Below are 22,918 nucleotides of genomic sequence, written 5' to 3'. Positions count from 1 at the left end.
CCATCCCAGACTTCTGTGGCCTTATTTTTAATTAGGTAGATACTCTGTATTTTTCTACATATCTTGTATCTCATGTGTTCTGTTAAAAATCATTACAGATCATTCTTACTTTTGTAAGAATAAATAGATTTTACAAAATACAGTATGTCCATGGCACTTGGAGAGGTAGCATTTGACTGTGAGTTTCCAGTTGGTGTGCTAAATTCTGGGAGTAGTTGTTCAATCTCTTCAGCTGATGGCTTGCTTGGAGGTCATGGCTGAAGTGGCTGTCATTGAGGATCTTTCCACCTCTGGAACCTTTGAAAACATCATTTGTCCAGACTAGAAAGCATAGCCCTTCTTACATCCAAGGTATTCAGTACTCTAATTCCAGGCTGCTCTTTACCCAGAACATACCTGCTGAGGCTTCAGCTCCTGCACTGAAGCTGAGCTCTAGGTTGACCTTCAAAAACTACTGTTATTCTAGTTTGGATATTTTTATTCTAGCTGATCACTCTTACTAGCCAGGCTACATTTGCTCCTGTGTTCAAAATCATCATCCTTACCAAAAACTGAGAGAATTTATTACTGTCATAGCTACAGGAATTTCACTGTCAGTTATTTTATATGATGGGGTCACATTTTGTTTCTTTAGCCTTAAATATATAGCAAAAGACTTCGATGTTTATTTTCATCTCCTTTGAGAGGGCTGAAGCAGTTTGCTTTTCATCAAACCTCACTTTAATTACTACATGTTGAAAGTTGGTGAAACTTTGTGGGGTAAATTACATTTTTTTTAGTTGCTGACAAATTACTTTTCCATAGCTGCCTTATTTTAATTGGGTTTTTAGGTATTCTTTTGGAGTTTTTCTTCTGTAATTTAACCATGAGAAAAGACAAAAGTGAAGAATGACCCTGACAATATAAACCTGAGCAACAAGCAGAGTGATAGTAACAGCACCAGGAAATATAGATTTTGAACAGATTTAATACAAGGTTTATTAGGAAGGTAGTTTGGCCCTGTTGATCTGAAGGGAACATAATTTTTTATGTTCCTTATTTTGATTATTTTAAATCTAGCAGTGTAACAGCAAACTGAGCTATAAATGTATTATTTTTAGAGACTATGAGTTACTTGTGTAAATGTAATATTTCATATTAGAAGCTGCAATATGCAAGGCAACAGCATCCCTCGAGGTTGTCTTCTCTAGTTGCCTGCCCTGGCTTAAAGGAAGAAGAAGCTCCAAGCAGCTGTGGGGAAGAAATAGAATTGCCATCCTCTGAGGTACAGTGCAGTTTTATCATCAGTGTAATCACCTTAAGTTGGATTTTTCAATTGGAATTGCTCAACATCTCCTGGAAGACTTAAAAATCAATGTATTTTTTTAAATTATTAATTTTTCCTGTACGAAATAGCATTTGTTAACACTAAATAAACTAGGGTTTCTCAATCACTGTCATGATGTTGTAATTAATCTTGTACAACCTTTCAAAATTAAAAATAATAGTTTTCTTTTGTCTTGCCTCTTGCTGAAACCTTGTATCTTTCGAAGTCCAAGATGCCACTATGAAATTTAACCAATTTTCAGATGTCTTTGACATGAAAAGTATGTATTTCCGTAAGATTATCTTTGAATTTGAACAGGTTCAGCTAGATTTCTCTATTGAAAATCACGGGCCAGAGGAACAAAAGGCAAATGCATCCTCAAAGATTGTTCAAAGTCAGCCGCTCAGGCAGAGTCCTAGTCAAATCCAGCAGGTCCAGCTTTCTTCATCTAGAGCATATAATTTCTGTCAAGGTGTTTGGCAAACTTTAGAAATGGGATCAAGCCTTTCTATTCTCAGTCCTCAAAAGAACAGCAACCAAGGTAAGCCCGCTTTGTAAAGTACTCACAGTATTTGACTCTTCTTGAAGAGTGGAAGTACGGTAGTGGAATTCTGTCCCCTTCCACTAATTATTTTACTTGACTGCTGCTGTTGTTACAGTCCTATCATCAGAATCTGAATGAGTTACTTAAAGGGAATTCCACTGTTGCCAGCAGAAGTAAGAATTAAGAGGAATGTCTATACAGCTCTTTGGTTTTAATGCCATCGTTGCAAATACTTCTCCACTTTTATTAAGTACTCCTGGAAATTGCAAGTTCTGTTTTGACATAGTCTAAAACTTAGCTGGGGCAGATATGAAAGTATCTGTTTGAGAACTGCACACTCTATGTGTTGCCAAGTAACTGTTAGATCAAAGTATAATTTGGCAAATCCTTGCTTAATTGTTATTTTTATAGCAGGTTAATTGCTCCAATACTCCTTAATGTGCTAAGACCTAAAAGCCAAAAGTGATATCACGGGTATAATGTGGTATGTGCTGTGGGCACAAATGAACTAGGTATTGATATTCACTAGAGTTTTATAGTCCAGTGCAACAAGTTGGAAGAGAAAAAAATAAAAGCAGACACATATTCTTATATGTGAGACAGTGTCAGGGTTAGGATAGAGGCAAAGGTAAAACCTAGGTCATAGACTGAACATTAATCAGTATTATATGTCTACAAAAAGCACCAGGTTCTTGGAATATTTAGCAAGAGCACCATTTGTAAGATGTGTGCAGTAAAGTGTAGCTTCTTAACAGGCAAATTGTAAAGGAACTTTTTAATGGTAGCTATTATGTTGAGCAGTGTATTGCAGATTAATATTACATCTCCCAAACTGTTGGCCTGTTCATGGAGTAATCCTTCATGGGCAAAACTTTGGGAAACTGCTCTAACACCTGCTGTGGATCAGACAAAAAGTAACAGACATACAAACTTCAGGGATGGCTAACAGCAGGATGGCTAATAGCAGACTGTGTTCCCTAGAGAGATTGTAGACTCTTCTTTATTACAGGTCTTTATAAGTAGACAGACAAACATTTCTCCAGAATGTTCCAAGTAAAGGTGATCATCGTTATTCCTGAGATCTGACAGCATCTGTGGAATAATATGACAGCCATTTAGCCTTTTCAAATGAGCTTTATATTGGCAATGACCTGTTACCATTACATGGATACTCATGTGCCATTAACCACATATCAGAGTGCAGGAACAAGAATGCAACCAGTGAGCTAAGGGATTTGTTCACTTCTAGGCCCCATCTGGAGACAGCGTCCACCTTTGGACCCTCTGGTACAAAAGATTGACAAACTGGAGTCCAGAGCAGAGTCACAATTGCTAGGGCACAGGAACACACTGCATGAGAAGAGGCTGAGAGAGCTGGGTTGTTCAGCATGGAAAAGAGTCAGTGAGTGGTGTTATTGCTGCTTTTTAAGTAGCCAGAGAGGGATTTTGGAGAAGACAGAAAAAGAGTCTTAGAGGTGCACCATGAAAAGAAAAGAGGCAATGGACACAACTTGTGTCAAGATATTCTGAGCAGGGAGTGATAAGCACTGGGACGTTTCACCCAGAAGTCCTTTCCAGCCTATGTTACATCTACTTTTAAATCAGTATATGGATGCAATGAACCATCTTTAGCAGCTCACAAGAAAAAATAATATTTTAAAGGGCTTTCAAAATGAGAAGTGGATTATAAGTGTATTTACTCACAAGGGCAGTCCATTGCAGGGACAAAGTAATGTGCATTGATAGACCTGTAGGACTGGAATGGACATAGTGCTGACAGTCATGATTCATGTGCTTTTTTTGTGAGGCTGGGACTGAAATAGGAAGAGTTATTTCAGGTCAGGCCTATATTGACAGGATAAGCAAAAGGATGTCTTTGAAACATTACTGATAGTGCCATGCATTTTCGTGCTGTTGTACGTGTGATGCAACAGCTCTGGCAGCCTTACAAGGACATCAGTTTCTTAATGTCTAGAAATTTCCAGCCACTGTTGCAAAACTTAATGTAGATTTTTGGGGATCTAGAGAATAGCAAAAGGGAAAGATGGTACTGCCAATGTGAAACAAGTGAAGCATCAGTAAGGGCTGATATTTTCCTGAGAACAACTTTAATTTTATCTCTGCATCCAGATTTATCTGAAGAACACCAGAGTGGAACTTCTAATTCAAACATGCAGGCCCTGAAATGCTGCATTGCAAGAATAAGATTTTTAAATGCTCTTTTTTGCTGCCTAGCTTTCTCCTCCAGGAAACCAACCAAAAGGTGTCCTTAATTCTACTAGAGTGAACTCTGCATTTCAGAAAGCAAGATTGTGAAAGCAAAATTTTTCCTTTTGGAAGAACATCCCCTTAGAAGCAAAATATACAAAATTTTCAAGTTCTGATTTTTAGCAGAGGCTTGCATTATTTTTCATGCCTGAGCTATGGAAAATTAATTCAATCTTTCCTGTTTAATTCCACACACTTGAATTTAGTACATTCATCAAACACATGGTTAGATAGAACTGTCATTAAGATAAAGTGACTCAGAACTGGGCTTTCAGGTACAAGTGACACACACAGAGACTTGGAAGCTCAGTAACAAGAATGATTTCATAGAATCATAGAATCAGTCGAGTTGGAAGGGACCTCTGAGATCATCAAGTCCAACCCTTGATCCACTACCACCGTAGTTACTAGACCATGGCACTAAGTGCTACATCCAGTCTCATCTTAAAAACCTCCAGGGACGGAGAATCCACCACTTCCCTGGGCAGCCCATTCCAATGGCTGATCACCCTCTCTGTAAAGAATTTCTTACTAATATCTAACCTTAACCTCCCCTGGCAGAGCTGAAGACCTTGAGCCCTCTTGTCTTACTGACAGCTGCCTGGGAGAAGAGACCAACCCCCACCTGGCTACACCCTCCTATCAGGTAGTTTTAGAGAGTGAGGAGGTCTCCCCTGAGCCTCCTCTTCTCTAGGCTGAACAGCCTCCCTCAGCCTCTCCTCCTAGGACTTGTGCTCCAGTCCCTTGACCAGCCTTGTTGCTCTTCTCTGGACCTGCTCCAGCAGCTCAACATCCTTCCTGAACTGAGGAGCCCAGAGCTGGACACAGCACTCGAGGTGTGGCCTCACCAGTGCTGAGTCCAGGGGAAGAATCACTTCCCTGGACCTGTTGGCCACACTGTTCCTGATACAGGCCAGGATCCATTGGCCTTCCTGGCCACCTGGGCACACTGCTGGCTCATGTTCAGCTTCCTGTCAATCCAAACTCCCAGGTCCCTCTCTGTGTGGCTGCTCTCCAGCCACTCTGTCCCCAGCCTGTAGTGCTGCAGGGGGTTGTTGTGGCCAAAGGGCAGGACCCGGCACTTGGCCTTGTTGAGCCTCATCCCATTGGAATCAGCCCAACTCTCCAGTCTGTCCAGGCCCCTCTGCAGAGCCCTCCTGCCTTCCAACTGATCAACACTCCCCCCCAACTTGGTGTCATCTGCAAATTTGCTGATGGTGGACTCAATCCCCTCATCTAAATCATCGATAAAGATATCAAACAGAACTGGGCCCAACACTGATCCCTGGGGGACACCACTGGTGACTGGCTGCCAACTGGGTGCAGCACCATTTGCCATTTGCTACAGAGCAAGCAAGTTAGTTTGCTTATTCAAACTTTTTTATTCCAAGTTCACTCTGTCCAAATTGATTATATCACTAGCTATGTTTTAGGGACATTTCTGGTGAAACAGAGAACTGTAGCACAAAAATGATTTTTCTGAACCTGTTAAACAGTTTGATTCATTTTTTTCATGTACAGAACAGCCTATCAGCAGTCAAAATGGTTGGCACGTCAAGTAAGCCCTGCAATTTGCTGTGTTTCCAGCATGTGACACAATGCAATGACTCAATGCTCAGTGTGTTTTGAAGTGTTAATGACTACATCTTAAAACTGAATTACTGAAGTAGACTGTTATAGACTTTATTCATTTCACCATCAAATTCAGAACTTGTATAAACTTCCAAGCAAGTCAAAAGGCTATGAGATATTTTAATTTTCTCTCTTTTTACTCTACTTGCTAATTTTCAGTTTATCTTGTAGAAATGAAATGGATTTAATAGCTTATATGTTAATTCTGTAGATAACTTGAGAGCAGGTATTTAGAAGGAACATAGATTCCTGACAAAAGTGTCTTTCTTGTTCCATATTATTAAAAGAAAACCTGCTACAGAGGTAGACAGGTACAAGCCATGATGATATTAAAAGGCTCCATAAGATACATAGGCTGTACTAGTAAGAAATACGCTTCTGTATTTCTTTGCTTTTTAAATGCTCTATACCAGAGGCTGAGAGCAGGTGAAAGATTTTGGTTGGTGATCCACATTATGCGTGTCTTGAATGCCGATGACAAGCCACCCTCAAAGGAAAGTTGCTTATCAGATTAGTTGTCTGCTTTCCTCTGAAAATCATGGCACACATGTACAGCCAGGTGATCAGGTGATGTTTGCCTGCTGCAAGTTTTCTCCATTCACCGGTGGGCTATCGGGCCTTTTTAGATTTCAGAGTAACTGTTAGGCAGGAGGAGGGGAAGCTTTGTAAAACATTTAGAAACCTGAAATTTATTTTCTTTGAGTAATTTAGCTTAATAAAGTTATTACTTGCTGTTGGAGACACTAGTTTTTTGGGGAAAAAAAGGCAAACATCGCCTATTAAAGTTCAACTCTAAGACTGCATTTAGCATAAAGCCAGTACTGTGAAGGGCCCTGTATGGTACCATGTGAACAGATCAGTATCAGCTGTATCTCGTGGGGTCAGCAGAGGCTGGGGTCAGTGCAGAGGGAATAAGGGCGTAAGGCAAGCTGTGTTCTCATTAGACACTGGATTTATACACGTTTGGGATAGATGAAACTTTGTATTTTCATGTCCCACTCTACATTTTGAGAAACCCCACCTCCACAGGTACTCAGTAGGTGTCCTGGGTTTACTAATTGGAGTTTACATTGTAGCCTAACAAAGAATAGGAATGAGCTGCTTTGAGTCAAAGTAACTTTTCTGGTTTACTACTTGAGCTTAGGGGAGTTTCTTCTACTGTAATTCTCATTGTTACTTGCAAAGCTCTGTGGTCTGAAATGCCACACTTTATGGATCAAAAGTTATCTTAAGTGTTTCCACACTAGACAGAATTTCAACAGCTTTGACATCACTGACAGTTCTAAGAGCAATCCACGGGGGTAAAAAGCTGGCCAGAGAAAGAATCTGGTGAAATATTAACAAACAGAAAGAGTGCTCTGGCTCTGGCTTCATTCCGGCTCCAATCAGAGACAGACTCATGATCTCTTTTCTGCGTTACATAAAACTTCATCTTTGAAGTGTTTCACAAATATTAACTAATCTCCTAGTTACATTTTCTTCACTTACATGTTGTTCTCCTGAATAGGAACTTGTTTGAGTTGGTGTTCCTTCAGAAACACTGTTAGCCATAAGTACATATCTAGTGACAAATTTGTTAAATGAAATTTTCCATCTGGGGAAATTTCAGTTTGCTCATAGCTTATGTCTATATATATCTCTTTCATCCTGAGAAAAAAGTTCCATGAATATTAATTTCTGACCGAAGTTAACACACGTCAAATAGAAGAGATGTTAAGCATTTAAATACACAAAACATTTAGTTCCATTTCCAAAAGCAGGTTAGGTGCTTAACTATGATCTTGCTAGCTCTGGTTGCCAAGGTCACTTCTGAAAGTAAGTTTCAGGCTTGTAAATTAGGTGTGTTTTTTCATTGGTGTGAAAACCAAGCTACTGCGTTCAAATTTTACTGTACAGTGCATATTCATGCTGATCTTATTCAGGGTCCCTCACAGATGTGAACAGTCCCAAGCAGAACCAGCAATACAGTAAGGTCTTTATTCAGTATTCTCTTAGGATATTTCATTTTAAATAGTATTTCTCATTCTGGGGTATTGATTCTTCATCTTTTTCCATTTTTGGAAATAACCGTACAAGTTTGCAATGGTTGGTTTTAAATTTCTGTGTTAGCACACATTTTTGGCAGTTCAAAACTTTTTAAAATAGCCTTATAGAATGCTCGTGTCCTGTGTTGTTGTTCCAGACACCTAAATTAGCCTTTGCTAGTTACAAATGTAGTTTCTCTATGAATGACAGGAGACAAGCATACAGAAGTCTTCAGAGGAAGGGATGCATGTGATGCATTGGTGCATGGTTACTTTGCCTTTGGATTTACAGGATTAGGGCCTCCCACATTAACTTCTGAAAATCATCCCCTTTATTGAATACAAAAGGCCCTTGAAAACTGAGTGAATATTTAAAAAAACAGACTGTCTGTAAGCAGTAAGTGTGTGCTATTTATGGATCTGCTCATTGCTGTTATTTAGATCACAAGCGCTAGGTAATATCATTCTGCTGCTGTTCCTGTTCAAGAAGATAATCCTTGAAGCAGTACCTTTCAGACACAGCTGCCTATACTGTTCTAAATGGTTTAATGTTGTGAAATTCTGCATTATTATCTGCCAGATGTGGTAGAGGTACTATAATGAATAAAGTCCATTTTCCAGGTAGGAAAATACACTCAAAGATCTTCATGGGTGGAAGCATGCTCTTCCATACCTTCTACATCTGTAGAAAGCCACTAGGTGGCAAGCTGGACAACAGGATTTCACATCCACAGTGCAAGAGCCCACTGAGTCTTTGCCACCTGTGATAACAAATGCCACTAAGCTGACTCCGTGCAGAGATGACACACACAAGTGAACAGCTGGTTCAAGCTAAGCCTGAATATAAAAATTATTTTGAAAAATGTCATGTTTTGACACTAGCCACAGTGTCATGCTTTGCATAGAGCTATAAACCTTCAATAGATCAATTCATTCCAGAATTCAGGAATAGTTTTTATTTTCTTCCACGTTAAATTTTGTTTGGACTTTCTACCATGTCCAATTGACTTTGAAAATTTACCTTCCCCTACTAATAACTTTTCTTTGTCCATTTGTGTGCCTTTTATTCTTGCTCTGTGATTGAATAGTCTCTGGGACTGCAGCCTGTGGTGTTCATAATTTAAACTGGTACAGAATGCTGTAGTGTGTGTTATCCCAAGTATATTATGACTACTCCTCCTGTCTGCTTTGGCTCTTCATAGAAAATGTGAAGTCTTAGTGCCTTGAAAAATAAGGATTAAGTGGCTGGAGCCAAACACCTGTAAGTATTACCTATAGCTTACAGTGAATACTTTGACTAGTTACACTTATCTTACCTAATGAAACCTGTGACAAGACTAAAGTTCAGTTAGTTGGAGATAATGGTTTTCAGAGAATTATGTGAGAAGCTGCAGGATGGACTCCGGATGATATTAGGACCAGTCCCACCGCTTCCCATCCAAAGATACTACTTTTTGAGTTAGTTCTCTCTACTACAGACAAGGTATTTTAGACAACAAAATCAAAGATTTCCACAGTAAATGCCTTCCTCTGTGAGAGAAGATTGAAAAAAAGCCCCCAAAGGTAATGGTAATAGTGCAGCTTTGTCAAGCCAACAGAATTGCCTCTGAGCCTTTTGTATCACGCATACCCAAACATATTCTCTCACAATGGAGAGAAGGGTAAACTTGTAAAATGTGATGTTTAAAAACAGCTGAACAGATAGGTAGTGCTTAACTTCAACAGTCACACCAACCTCCCAGCTGTCTTCCTCTCTTAAGCAGTCTGATGCTAATGGAGATGAACAGCTACAGATGGAGCGAGGATTGAGCAGGAGATGCTGATATGTTACACCATCAGTAGAGCACACCTTAATGGACAGTTCTGGGCCTCCTATGTACAGAAATGATTCTGTTAATGTAAGATTGTCACAATACGGCACTGTGGCAGCAATGTATTTAGAGGAAAAGAGTAAACCAGTTCTCTTCATCTATCCAGTCTCATAATTAAATACAAACATAACTACAAAGTATTTTTCTGTCCATTTTTTGAGCAGTGGAATTGGAAGTTATACATTCAACCAAGCAATCTGAAGAATCTCAGCAAAATGTCAAAGCCAAGGATAAACTTGAAGTGCCAGCTGGAGATTTGACAGTCAGAGGAACAAGGCTGGAAGTTCAGCAGAAGTTAAAATCCAGGAATTTATCTTGTGCTCATCCATTAAAACCAAAAATCTCTTCTAACATGGCAAAAATCCGCAACTATAATATTAAAGACTGATTTCTATGTTGGCAGCAGGTTCCAGATCCACAGTTGCTATTAATTTACTTTGAAATCTCTAAATCAGATCTAAATATTTGCTTCATTTTTGTATGTTGAGTTATTTGCAGCCAAAAGGGAGAACAAATACCCCATTTCACACAGCAACCCCTAAAATAAAGGGTTAATGTGTGTACATTATGAGATTACAGTCTTCACTGTTAATACTGATTTATTTTAATTATATGTGTTAAATTTTGCTTGCATCATGGATTTAGAAATGCCCAGTTAACACATAGGTAAAGCCTTGTGCCTTCAGGCAGGGCTTCCAGGTCTTTAGCAAATTTTTTGTTGAGAAACTGTAGATGTGATTTAAGCTTAGCAGTGGGATGCCTCAACCTACTTGTTTTCTTCTAATTAACAATGCAACCGTTAATCCTGTGCAGCTATCTTTCTACTTGAAAGTAAAGGGGTTGAAAAGATTACACCTGAGTCTGTATTGTTTCTCATATTCTGTAGCTCCTCCCACTTGTTCAGACATAATGAAAGAGTATAAAATTAAATCTCTATTGTCACACCAGTAATTATATTTTTCCTTGACATGAGATTGCATGGACTTTAAAGCAGTGAAAAACACTGCTAATGAGTTAGAATCATACCCTCAGAATCATACCAGACGCACTGTAAGATATAAGTCTTAAAACATGAAACTAAAAGAAACTTGAGTTAGTTGGGATGTAAGAAAGGATATCTCTGTAGCAATGAACACACCAGGACATTGAAACAAGTAATGAATGTATTTTTGTAACATTTCCGGTAATGCTGAGCTGTCTTGGGATATTACAGTGATGAACTTTACGTAAAGGAAATACACATGAAGAATTCAATAAAAAACTTTTTTTATGGAGTCTCTGTCTATGGAGATAATCAAAACCCAACTAGATGTCGTCCTGGACAGCCTGTTCCAGATGACGCTGGAACTCAGGGCTTGGACTAGGTAATCTCAAGAGGTACCTTCCAATGTAAGAGATTCTTTGAGTCTGTGAGCGGTATCACTGAAGTGAATAATACTTCTCAGTTGCTGCTAAACATATAAAATCTAAACAGGATAAATGAAGGAAGAGAGCCTCTTACCCATGAGTGTCTTTTTTTTCTGTAGTGCTTTTCTTTTTAGAAATGCTTCTCTGGTACTCTTGCAAACAGGTGTTCTCCTCGGCATCTGACAAAGTGGTAGAAATCAGTTTGAGAATTTGAATAACTGTTTTCTACTACCTGCTGAAAATGTTTTGCTTTAGTGCAAAGGTGCTGTGATATTATGATCAGATGCTAAATCTGCAATAAATTTCATGAGATGTTACCAAGACAATATGAGGCCTGAGAGACCTTGCAAGCGTTTTTCTAAATCTTTTTGTTACTTGAAAATCCTGTCATCGGATTCAACATTGTTCATGAGCCAGAACGACATGATGCATTCCCTTGAACCAGGCCCTGAATAAGCTCTTTCTGTAGCTCAAAGCATAGTGGTTTCTAACAAGTACAGGAATTTTGGCCCCGATCACACCAGTTAAAGCACTCACTGGTTATTTCTAGAACTCGTGTAAATTCTGAAGTTTTTAATAGCTGTAGATTAGCCTGAAAAATTATTTTTATTTCCATGTTTAATAACTGTAGAGATGCACAATAGTTCAGTTGTATGAGATTCTGTGCATTTACAGGTGTTAAAAGCAGTGTAAAAGAGCAGTTTGTTCCTTAATCTTTGTAACACTGCATGTGAGCCCAGAAAACATTACTCTTTATTCCTTACATCATGGATATAAACTCATGGGCTGCAGACTTCAGAAATGCTTTTGTATAGGTTTCTATGCAGGTTTTTATGGTTTTTTGTTTGTTTGCTTGTTTGAGGGTTTTCTGAGTGTTTTTTTTTCTTTTTTTTGTGTTTTTTTTTGTGGTTGTTTGGTGGTGTGTCCCCCTTCCCCTGACCCTGGTAAGTCACCTGGCATGCCTGGTCATGCAGACCTCTTGCCAGAAATGCAGCTTTAATATATTCAGTTTCCCTGAGAAACAGGTTTCCTTAAGTCAGCTGTAGGTAAGTGAAGATGATAGCTCTTGGGTGTTTAATTTTATTTTACTTGTGATAGAAAAAAAAAGCAGTTAAATCACTGTACGTTTGTTTCAGAGTAACTGTAAGAACATATCCTGTATGGTGAAAATTAACAAAGTATGCATAATAATAAATAACATGACCATATTGCTTGGATCCTGCATGGGGAGGTTGAGCTAAGGGTGTACTGAATACAGCAGGAAAATTCTCATATATTATGATCAAAATATTTAATAAATTGGGCATTGATTCTTAAGAACCAGATGAGAAGAGTGGAAACAAGCTGCTACTGTGGATACTATTGAATTGTACAAAGAAATGAGTGCCTACAAAAAAGAGAATTCAGGCTGATCACAGAGTACTGAAAAGGTAAAAGAGCAAATTATTGATTATTGTTCTTATCAAAGGGCTAAAAAACTGTTATGCTGAGGAATATGTGGATAAAGGCAAAAGGTCTGCCCCGAGAAGGTCGGAATGGAGCTGTATTGCGAAGTGGCAGCGCAGGCGCCACTGGGAGCGGGGCCTGTGCCCGGAGCCGGGTCTCCCCGGGACCAGGGGTGAGGCGGGGGCTTTCGGCGTCTCGGCGCTCGGGCCCGCGTTTGCTGACCGAAAGGCAGGAAGGATATTTTTGTGTTGGAGCGGGAGTCGTAGGCAATAAAGAAGAAAATTGAAATTCGTTGACTCTTTGGCTTTAATTGAAGGTGTGTAAGTTACTGGGAAAGTGGATGAAAGGTGTCCGCACGCCGAGAGATCCGCCCCGTTCCGTCGGTGGAAGAGGGGCGTACCGGGGCACGGCGAGGAGGGAGCCCCTGGCACGCCCGCCGCCTCCGGACCCGCTCTGCTGCCGCCAGTGAGGGCGGCGCGGCGGTCCCGGGCACGGGGCAGACCATCCCTGGCCGGCGTGCCGGCTGCCCTGTGGTAACCCCGGCACCGCGCTCCGCTGGGGTGAACGACCGCCGCCGCCGGAGAGCAGCGGGCGCTGCTCGCTCTGCCGGCGGCCCCGAACGCCCCTCCGCCGTCACCACATCGCCTTATCGCCTATAGCAACGCCGCGCGGGCGCCGCGATTGGCAGGGCCGCGCCCCCGCCCCCGCGTCCCCGCCCCCGCATTGGGTGCCGGCCCGAGATTGCGCGTCCGGCCCCGCGTCCCTTTGTGCGGGCGCTGCGCGATCCGGACGCGCTTGGACCGGCGCCCGCCGAGCCTCCGCATCAATCACCGAGCCACGGTGCCGGCGCGGCCGTACCCGTCCCACAGTGTGCACACCCGCGGGGAGGTGGGAGAGGGACACGAAGAGGTCCGCGCCCGCGGTGGGTCGGTGCTGCCTCGCCCCCGGCCAGCTCGGCCCGAAGCCAGGCACCCCCGCAGCGCCCAGCCTTCCACGGCCTCCAGCGTGCGGGGCGGGGCGCGACAGCTTGGCCCAGTGCCGTGGGCACGGGGACCCGCCTGTGTCCGACCCGAGAACTGGTCAGGGCCCCCTCCTCCCGTGGAGCGGCTCTGGCGGGCAGGGGTTGGCATCACCCCGGGTCCGACTCGGGGCGGCCCTGCCCCGACTCTCATTGGACTGCGGCGAGGAGTAAACTGTCAGCCCATGTGGCGTGGCCGCCGGAGGTGGCGACTGCTTAAATAGCGGTGGGAGCTAGAGGGAGACAGTGAGGAGAGCGCGGAGTATCGGCCGTGCGCAGCTCGGCACCGGCCGCCGCAGCGTCCGCCCGCAGAGCCCGCCCCGCAGCATCCCGACCCCGCGCTGAGCTGACGCCAGAGTCTTACCGACACGAAGCCTTCCGCCCCTGTGCAGGTACTGGCGGGACGGTCGGCGGTGCGGTCGGGAAAGCGGCAGCCTCTGCTCCCGCCTCTGCGGGCCGCCGCGCCCGGCGGGTGCGCCAGGAAGGCTCCATCTTGCCCTCGACGCCGGGCGGGCGATGAGGGTCCGCGGGCTCGGCTGGGGTCCGCGGGCTCGGTCCGCCCGACCGGAAGGTTCTGCTCCCCCGCCCCGGGGTTACCGCGCCCTGTTGCTGCCGGCCGCTTTCACGGGACCCAGCGCGGCCGTGCCGAGGAGAGTCCCCCGGCTCAGTGGCTGGTACCGCGCTGCAGCCTCCCGCTCCGCCCGCCCGGCGAGGTGGCTGCATTGTGGAGCTGGCGCTCGGCCATCTTGGCGGCGGGCGGGGACCGTGCCGCCACCGCCGCGACCCTTCGCCGCCGGGCCGGGCGGGATCGGGGACGCAGCCGAGCCCCGCTCCCCGCAGCCCTCGTGCGCGCCCGGCGGCAGCGCGAGGGGCCGCGCCTGTCGCGGGGCTGGGCCGCCCCGGCGGCCCCGCGCTGCCGCAGCTCGAGCCCGGCACTGCCCCGAGCGGGCGTCGGGGCTGCACGGGCCGCGCGGCGGCGGCGCTTCATTCTCCGCGAAGGCACGGCCGTGGCAGGCTGAACTCGCTCCCACGGGAGGAGATCGGCGTTCGGTATTGCGAAAGGACACTCGTCAGTAGGTACTGGGAATCTATCGCAAAAAAGGTGTCGCGGATAATGCTAAACTATTTTTTACCACTTCAGTTTAAACCAGCCACCCACACGAAATATCTCGATGATCATACAGCGGTATGGATTTGATGATGTGATTCTGTCAGGAACGTGATGATCGTCTTTTCTCTTTTGCTGTTTTTGCACCTGTTTGGTTTTTATTCCACATTCCTTCCCTGTCATAGGGCCCTTTGAGATACTGAATGCATATTTTCCTAGCAAAGCTGTATTTGGATGCTTAAATATAAACAGGTGGTATTAAGGCTGTGTAACTTAACTTGCATACTCCATCAGACCACCGTTGGGAGCGTGTCTTGTCTTAAAAAACGGGAGAAAAAAACCTCAAGCCACAAAAGCAAAGGGTTCACCTTTTCCTGAAGCCTCTACCCTTCTTGAAACAAAGTGAAAATAATAGAACAGTGTGAGAGGCTGCATTTAGTGGGTGAATTCGGAGGATGAGGGCAGTTATGAACAGATGTTTTGCAAACATGGGACTAAGATTTTTAAAGAAATCATTTTTGTCTAAATGATTTCCCATCATGCTTGGGAATCAGCCAAGCTGTGTTGATTGTATAAGCAAAATTAACTTTTCTCCAATAACAGCTTTGAACCATATTGTGTTTCCCACTAAGTAGTAGCATTTTAAATATGAATGCACACTACCGGTTTTCATTTGTCTTGTGGTCAACAGGACGTATACAGCATTGAAACAGAAAGAGACATTTGAAAGGTCTTCGTTAAATTGACACCATAGCACACAGAGTGATAGTAGCCAAATGCTTTCAAAAAATGAAAACCAAACTGTGTTTGCCTCTATTTTGTGAAGGGTTTCTTCACTTGTAAAGAGCATTACAGCTCTTTACAAGTGAAGTTCCTATGTAAGGACAGTTTTTATTACAAATTTTAGAAATTATAGAGATGAGGAAACCAGGGTTATGATGTAATCATACTGAGAAACAAAGAAAGCAATCCTTTTGTCAATATCTGCTGAAGAAAGCTGTGAAGGAGTCATTTTACAATAATGGGAGCTCCAAAAAAGAGGAAGATTTGGACTGTCTAGAAACAGTAGTTGAGATGGCTTTAAGGATTCTATCCTACTGTGATAACAGCCATCAAAATAACAGTGAAATAAATATTGTGCTCCTGTCTAGGAAAAGGGACTATGTGCATCAGGCAACACAAGATTTGGGGTTTATTTGTTGTTTCTTTGCAAACAGCTGTTTCTTCCCTTCCTCTCTCCTTCCTTTACTCACCAAATCCTACGTGAACAAGTTACAGCAGAATAAGTTCTCTTTGGTGGTTGGCAAGTCAGGTATGAGCAGGAGGAAATTAGATTTTACCTTCACTTTTTTATTTTCTTTGTCTTTTGTTCTCATTTTCCTTATAAGCTTGCAAGCTTAATGGTCACACAGTTATTTCTGTAGGGAAACAGTAGATAAAATTATTATTAAAAAGTTGTACAGCTGCCAGGCGTGGTGGAAAACCCTGATTAATACTTTTTTTGATTGATTTTTTTGGTGCTGAATTAGGGAGGGACCGAAAAACAAATGTTTTAAATGCAATAGAGAACAGTATTTCAACTTAAGAGTAGCTTTGATAATAGTATTACGATAACATGATGCCAATAGTTATCGAATACATAGAGAACCAGGTTAAGAAGGTATCACATGATTGGAGAAAGGAACTGGCACCAGTAAACAAACCAACCTTGTCAAATGGCTAATGTGGGAGGTAGACCAGAGCACAGGTATAAAGTGATGAAAGTTGTTACTAGTCAGTGTTACCAAAAGGGATTGTTAGTTATTACCAGTCACAAACTGAATGAGTCAGCAACACAATATAATTGCTAAAAAAGATTGTGTAAATCCAGTGAGATGGTAGCTTATGCTTTACTGAGGTGTCTCCTGGACTGATATTTTGGCGGTGGGGTGGGTTGTGGTGTTTGTTTGCTTCTTTCCCCTCAGTTAAAAATGCTAGCTGTCTGAGGAGAATTCACAGAACTCAATTTAAGCAAAAGCAGGGATAAACTGAGGAAAAAGGATGTTAGATGTCTGGTTGGATTCAGCAAAATACAGCCTTAAGAAATCGGCAACTCCTGTTTGTCCCTTTGTGTCTTCTTTGTCTCCTGTTTTAATCTGTTGCTTTTGAACACCTTGCTCATCCAACGTAGCAGGAGCAGTCTGTTCTGTATATTTGCTGCAGTCTAATCTTTTTTAAAACAGCTGTAGAAATAATTTGTTTTCTTGATCTGTGCTATGCCCTACGCTTGAAAATCTGTTTATGTAGTGTGTTACTGTGTATAGTCTAAAAACGCTCTACAGCAAAAGTCTCTAATATAGTAAAACAATACAACACACCATTTCAGGTCAAAGGCAAGCAACTTAAAATTGGTTTAACTGCTTATTATCTGTCAAGGAAGACCGAAGACATTGTTGGTAGCTATAACAGCTATTTTAATAAGTGTTTAATCAGAGATGACTTAATATTCATGGTTTTTCTTCTTACCGCTCTTGTTTCCCAACAGCAGATCATCCCTTCTGTCTGCTACTAAATCTGTACTTTGTATCTTATCTTAGATGTACACTTTTGGAACTCTTTGTGGCAAGTTTAAATGTTTCTGGTTCTTTGTGTATTAAAATCTTTAAGTTGTGGTTCTTCTTACCCATTCACCCTGCTAAAATTAACTTCTTGGCTCTTGTTCTTCTGATTTTGATTACTGCAGCATCTTTTTCTCCACCTTTGACACAGTCTTGCTCAACTACATTCATAACATGTTGGCCAAAATTGCTTTGCTTATGAATTCTATTACTTCACTGTCTCAGAGGAACATTTTGTTGATTTGCCATACCTGGATGGAGTTTTTCTGATACTCGAGGGAAAGATGTGGGATGAGAAGTAACAATCCCAGAAGTGTTCTCTCAGTCCCCCGAAATAGAAATTATATTTCTCTCCCTAGAGATCATCACCCAAAGAGCTGAGGTATAAAATTTAATTGTAATTAAATTATCATCCTGTATATTTCTTGTCTTAAGCTTGAATTGCTTTGTGCATGAGATCTGTTTGTTCCCTGCCCCCAGCACAGAAATTCTGAATGTGTAGCAGAGTTATTGCGCTTGATTGGGTTTTACGGGTACAGTGGTAAGGGCAGCAATACAACTGACTTACTAGTTTTATGTGAGTGGTGCTTCTCTTCAGCACAAAGTGGACTGAGCATGTTACTACCAACTTAAGTTTTGGGGACTAGTTTCTCAGTAAGGGCTTTGCTCAATTTGACCCTTAGTGTTTCCCTTTTTAAACGAACAACCAGAGTGGAATGGACCTTCTGTTGTTTGGGTGTTTAGCACAGGACCTAGAAACCCAGATGTCCTTTTGGGAGCACTTCTGTTTCTGCTCCCAGAAGGAATGGACTGGGTGAGGTAACCCCCCTTCTGCCTCAGTGTTAGGTGTTGCATAATTCCACAGTTACTCCACAGATCTGAATCAAGATAATTGCTGAAGGAAAGAAGAAGGGTGAAAGAAATCAGGCAGCCTCTGTGGTGGTGTGTTCTGGCAGAGCCAGCGCTCAGCTGAGCAGAGTGCTTTGCTTTCCTTCTGCACACCCCAGCAGTCTCTTCCAGCTACGGGAAGGCGTTATGTTTCCTGAGCAATGTAGTGTGTGGATGGAAGAGAGGCCCATTTCTGGCTCAAAAGCATTAGGAACTCCTGGAAGAGGCTGCAAAACAATGCTCAAATGAAACATCTTGGGTTGGAAAAACAGTTATGAAGTGCTCAACAGAGAGTACCTATTAGTGCTGTATTTTGGAGAAGGTGATCAAGCCCCAGCAGCACTTAAGCAAAGTGCCTGCATGGTACCATGGAGCATAATACCTCATGGAAATCAAACTTTGGCTCTCTCATAGCAAAGTTTTTCTTTCAAAGTTGAAACAGACTTGTAGGTGTTTAAATACCTAATTTTCTTTGTGGTTGTTACTTGTTTAAAATCCTACACATTAAAGAATATTTGGCCTCTACTTGCCAGAAGGATTATTTAAGGAGGTACTGTGAATGCTTACTACCTCTTTGATTCCTGCAACAACATTTTTATTTATTTTTATATTAAAAAAAAACCCCACATGTATATGGGTACTTTCCCCTTCCCTCCTCTGCTTTAATTTGTCTACTTAGGATCTAAAATTATAATTTGAATTTAACTGAAACATCAGGTTAACTTACCTTCTCTCTGCTTAGTTGTTAATATATTTTTAGTGTAATAGAAAATAATGGAGTGTAATATATGAGCTATCATTTGGTGTTGTGGTCTGGTATAGGTGCCCTGCCATGCTGTGTTATGCAGCATGATGCTCTTTCGTGGTGTTTGAGATCGGGGTCTTTGTACACAAATTTCTTGGGCCAGCAGCTGAGCTTTTTCATCCCATCTGTAATCCAGATCTGTTCTGCCAAGCCATAACTTAAAGCATCACCCTCTGTCATATGTAGTCAGTGCCACATTCCCAGTTCTCTAAATGTGCAGTGTGGCAGTGCAGCATCCAATTAGCAAACTCTTTAGATGTAAACTTACTTCTTTGATTTGGGCATTTAAAATTATGCTAAATTGTGCTGTAGTCTTTGTGCTCTGTGTTGGGTTTTCTCCTCTCTGTGTGGGCTTTTTCTTTTTAGTTGGTTGGGTTGGGTTTTTTTTTCTGGGCTTTTTTTTGGTTGTTTTTGATTTTTTTTTGCTTGCTTGGTGTTTTTTGGGGCAGTTGTTTAAGGTTGTGTTGTTTATTTTTGGGGGTTGGTTCTGTGGGATTTTTTATTTTTGTTTGTCTGGGGTTTCTTTTTCCCCCTCCAACAGATCTTTTGATTATTGATTCTTAAGTTAGCATTTACCTTTGGAATGATTGTAGAACTTGTTTTGCTACCTGTTAGGTTTGCCTTGTAATTATGTATTTTATTATGTACATTTCATAATTTCTCCACCCACCTCTGCTCCAGCATGTTAATCTTTCTTCTCTGCTGACTTCATAGAGGCTCTGCATTTAGTGGAGGTAGACTTACTCATTTTCTGGTTGTCGTGTAGAAGCTGGTGGTTCTCAGAGAGCCTGATGTTCCTTCAGGATCAGTCTTCTCATCCTTATCAACCTCGTGGATCTTATGGTCTGTTTGATTAGTTGGGATATAATTTTTTTTTTTTTAATAGTAGAGACTCCATGGGCTGTTCCTGTGTGGGTGTTTCTCCTGCAAATACACTTGTTTGTCACAACATGTTAGGAACACTAACACATATACTTTCCTCTGTGTGAAATCTTACTAGTCTTACTGCTTTATGCATCTCAGCAACAGGGAGAAGTTAAGCGATGGAGGACGTGGTGATTGCAGGCATAGCAGGAAAGCTGCCAGAATCTGAGAACTTGCAAGAGTTTTGGGAGAACCTGCTTAATGGAGTTGATATGGTCACAGAGGATGATCGGAGGTGGAAACCAGGTGAGTGCTTGTTGTCCCTCCTTTGGGAACCCTGGGTTCTGAGTGTTTTAGAGGAATTATTCTATGAAAAGAAAGGATTTATGAGATGCAAAACCCTGCCAGAGATGAACTAACTTCTGATATATCATCAAGAAATTCAAGAACAGAACACTTTTGTGAAGGTCTCTCGTAATCCATTTTATAATGTCATGTCCCATGCAGTAGTACCTTATAAATTCTATGTAGCTTACTTTCAAAGAGAAGAGCACTCTTGGCAGAGCAGCTAGGCAACATGAATCCTATACCTGCTGTCGATAGCTGTGACAGTAAGATGACTGTGACATTTTTCTGGTTTCAGAAGTAGCACAGGGACTCCAGCGCTGTGATTTATGGCTTTTCACAATGTTCTGTTTTGTGTGATTGTCCTTTTGAAGTGTTAGGCACATGTCTACCCAATTCAAGCTAGCGATTTGCAGAAGTCAAAAACAGCTTTTGTTTTTCCTCTAGCTGGGGACCAACTGGAACCACTGATTTGAACACTATATGTACTTGGTACAACTTGCCAAAGCAAAAGTGTTTAAACTAGATAGATGGCTTTTGCTGCTATATCCAGGAGAGTCTTAAAAATTACACTTGGTTTGTTAATGCAGCATTCTCATTTCCAGATGAGGTGGGTCAGTAGATGCTCATGCAGCCCTCTGGCTACTGCACAGGGCAGTGAGGTTTCCTGTGTAATCAAGAATCAACTGTAGTCATTCCGTACTGTCTCTCAGCTGTATTCTGTGACTCAGTGTTGAATTTTTCTTCTCAGGAATTTATGGACTGCCCAAGAGAAATGGAAAGCTCAAGGACATAAGCAAATTTGATGCATCTTTTTTTGGGGTTCATCCCAAACAAGCTCATACAATGGATCCTCAACTTCGCTTGCTGTTGGAAGTTTCGTATGAAGCTATTTTGGATGGAGGTGAGCAGATGAATGACTGAAGAGGGAGAATTATGCTTTATTTTCTCTGTGCAACAGGTGTAGACATGCAACTGTGTGATGAAAACTCTTAACATGAGAAAGCCATCACATTAGAGGGGAGACCAAAGACCTAGTACGGGGGCTAGAACAAAGCTGTTTTCTCTGGAATGCAAACCAGGAAATCTGTGCTGACTGCCAGCAAATCTGTACCAGCATCATATGATACAACCAGTATGACAGAATCACTTAAACAGTCAGCAGTTCTAGAGCTTTTCTGTGTTTTGCTCTACCCTAGTATTCCATAAGAATTCCTTTGTAAGAGGCGAATTTGTAATGCAAAAGGAAGGTTACTTGGTTAGAATTCACATCCATAGTCTAAAAGAATGAAGATGGCCTGATGTATTCCTGTCCGTTGGCCAGGTTCATCTTTTTCTATAGAAGGTTTTCCCAGGAAGTCTGCTTTCAGAAATAGCAGCCTCTCTCAAAACACTGGCAGTAATAGAAGAGCTTTTGAGTTACTTATCCACAGAGCCAAGAAGTTTATTCTTCCTGTTAATCAGTTTCACGTCAGAACATAAGAAGCACATGGGGGAAAAAGTTGGAACCACCTCACTAGTACTGACTAGTGATGGGTACAAATTGAAAGAGGGGGAATTTAGATTAGATATCTGGAAGAAATTCTTTCCTGTGAGGGTGGTAAGATACTGGAACAAGTTGTCCAGGGAGGTTATGGATGCCCTGACCCTGGCAGTGTTCAAAGCCAGGTTGGATAAGGCCTTGAGCAACCTGATCTAGTGGGAGGTGTCCCTGCCCATGGCAGGGGGGGTTGAGACTAAGTGATCTTTAAGGTCCTTTCCAACCCTTGACATCCTATGATTCTATGACTTATTAAAATTAACTCTTGCTCCTCTGCTGCTGAGCCTCAGTCTGGAGATTGAATATTCTGTTTGTCTTCAGGACTCCTGAAGTACAGAGAAGAAACAACAGAGATTTCTGCCAGTTGAGCTTGCTATGTGTTTTTTTTAAGCAAAGTTGTTTCTTGTTCTGGTTGTTGGCTTTTTTTGTCCTTAAGAATTTTCATTTCTGTCGTGTACTCCAGATCTGACTGTTGTGTGTGGCTAGAGGTAGATACTGATGTGCTATTGATGTGCTCACATGACATTCCAAGTGCTGTGACTTTTCTCCCCTTCATTCCTCTCCTTTTCTCTGTGTTGGAAGTCAGCTGTTAGCTTCTCTCCATCAGCATTTTTGCCTTTCATAGTCTATACACTTTTTTTTACACAAGATTCTGGCAATGCCCAACTGGGCTGAAAAGCTTTGTCAGGGTACAATATGTTCTGATCAAAAGCCAATACCAAAGTTCTGATGGACTCTGAAGACTTGTAAGGTCTGCAGTTGAAACAGGTGAAAAGTTACTAAAGGTAGGGAACAATGCTGCAGGCCTGCTTGAAAAGGACAATAAATAGTATTTGGTGAATTGGTGCCAGTGTACCTGATATCTCCCCAGTTTGCCCCTCATTATAAGTTTGTTTACTGTAATCTTCCGATGTCCCCATAGGTATTAATCCGGCCACCCTCCGTGGCACAGACACAGGGGTATGGATTGGTGCCAGTGGGTCAGAAGCTGCCGAAGCCCTTAGCCAAGATCCAGAAGAGCTTTTGGGATACAGTATGACTGGCTGCCAGCGTGCTATGCTTGCCAACAGGATTTCCTACTTCTATGACTTAACAGGTTAGTGCCCCCCAAACCTGTTGATGCTGATCAGCAATTGCAATTTCACTGTGATTGTACCACAGTTGCTGTAGAGGAGTGGAATGGATATGATGGCGTAGACCCCTTTTGGAAAGAGAAAGTAGCATGTAACTATTGTAAGGAGGCATATGAGAAGTA

The 22,918-nt window shown here is 42.3% G+C and overlaps 2 protein-coding genes across 2 annotated transcripts in view; both read left to right on the top strand.

Moving 5' to 3' along the window:
• CCDC57 (coiled-coil domain containing 57) overlaps nt 1-10,919 on the top strand; it is a 38,860-nt gene extending 27,941 nt beyond the window's left edge. Inside the window, exons 8-10 of the mRNA XM_027705211.1 lie at nt 1,142-1,264; nt 1,625-1,847; nt 9,810-10,919. Of these exons, the coding sequence (XP_027561012.1) occupies nt 1,142-1,264; nt 1,625-1,847; nt 9,810-10,033 (570 nt within the window). The 3' untranslated portion in view covers nt 10,034-10,919. The remainder of the gene's footprint in view (nt 1-1,141; nt 1,265-1,624; nt 1,848-9,809) is intronic.
• Nucleotides 10,920-13,765: 2,846 nt separating this feature from the next.
• FASN (fatty acid synthase) overlaps nt 13,766-22,918 on the top strand; it is a 43,355-nt gene continuing 34,202 nt past the window's right edge. Inside the window, exons 1-4 of the mRNA XM_027705243.1 lie at nt 13,766-13,908; nt 19,938-20,084; nt 20,875-21,027; nt 22,586-22,759. Coding sequence (XP_027561044.1) covers nt 19,958-20,084; nt 20,875-21,027; nt 22,586-22,759 — 454 coding nt within the window. The 5' untranslated portion in view covers nt 13,766-13,908; nt 19,938-19,957. The remainder of the gene's footprint in view (nt 13,909-19,937; nt 20,085-20,874; nt 21,028-22,585; nt 22,760-22,918) is intronic.

The sequence above is a fragment of the Neopelma chrysocephalum genome, unplaced genomic scaffold (genome assembly GCF_003984885.1).
Source record: "Neopelma chrysocephalum unplaced genomic scaffold, ASM398488v2 Primary Assembly neopelma1_321, whole genome shotgun sequence".
Lineage (NCBI taxonomy): Eukaryota > Metazoa > Chordata > Aves > Passeriformes > Pipridae > Neopelma > Neopelma chrysocephalum.
The sequence above is the reverse complement of the archived record's forward strand: the minus strand, read 5'-3'. Positions and strand labels throughout refer to the sequence as shown.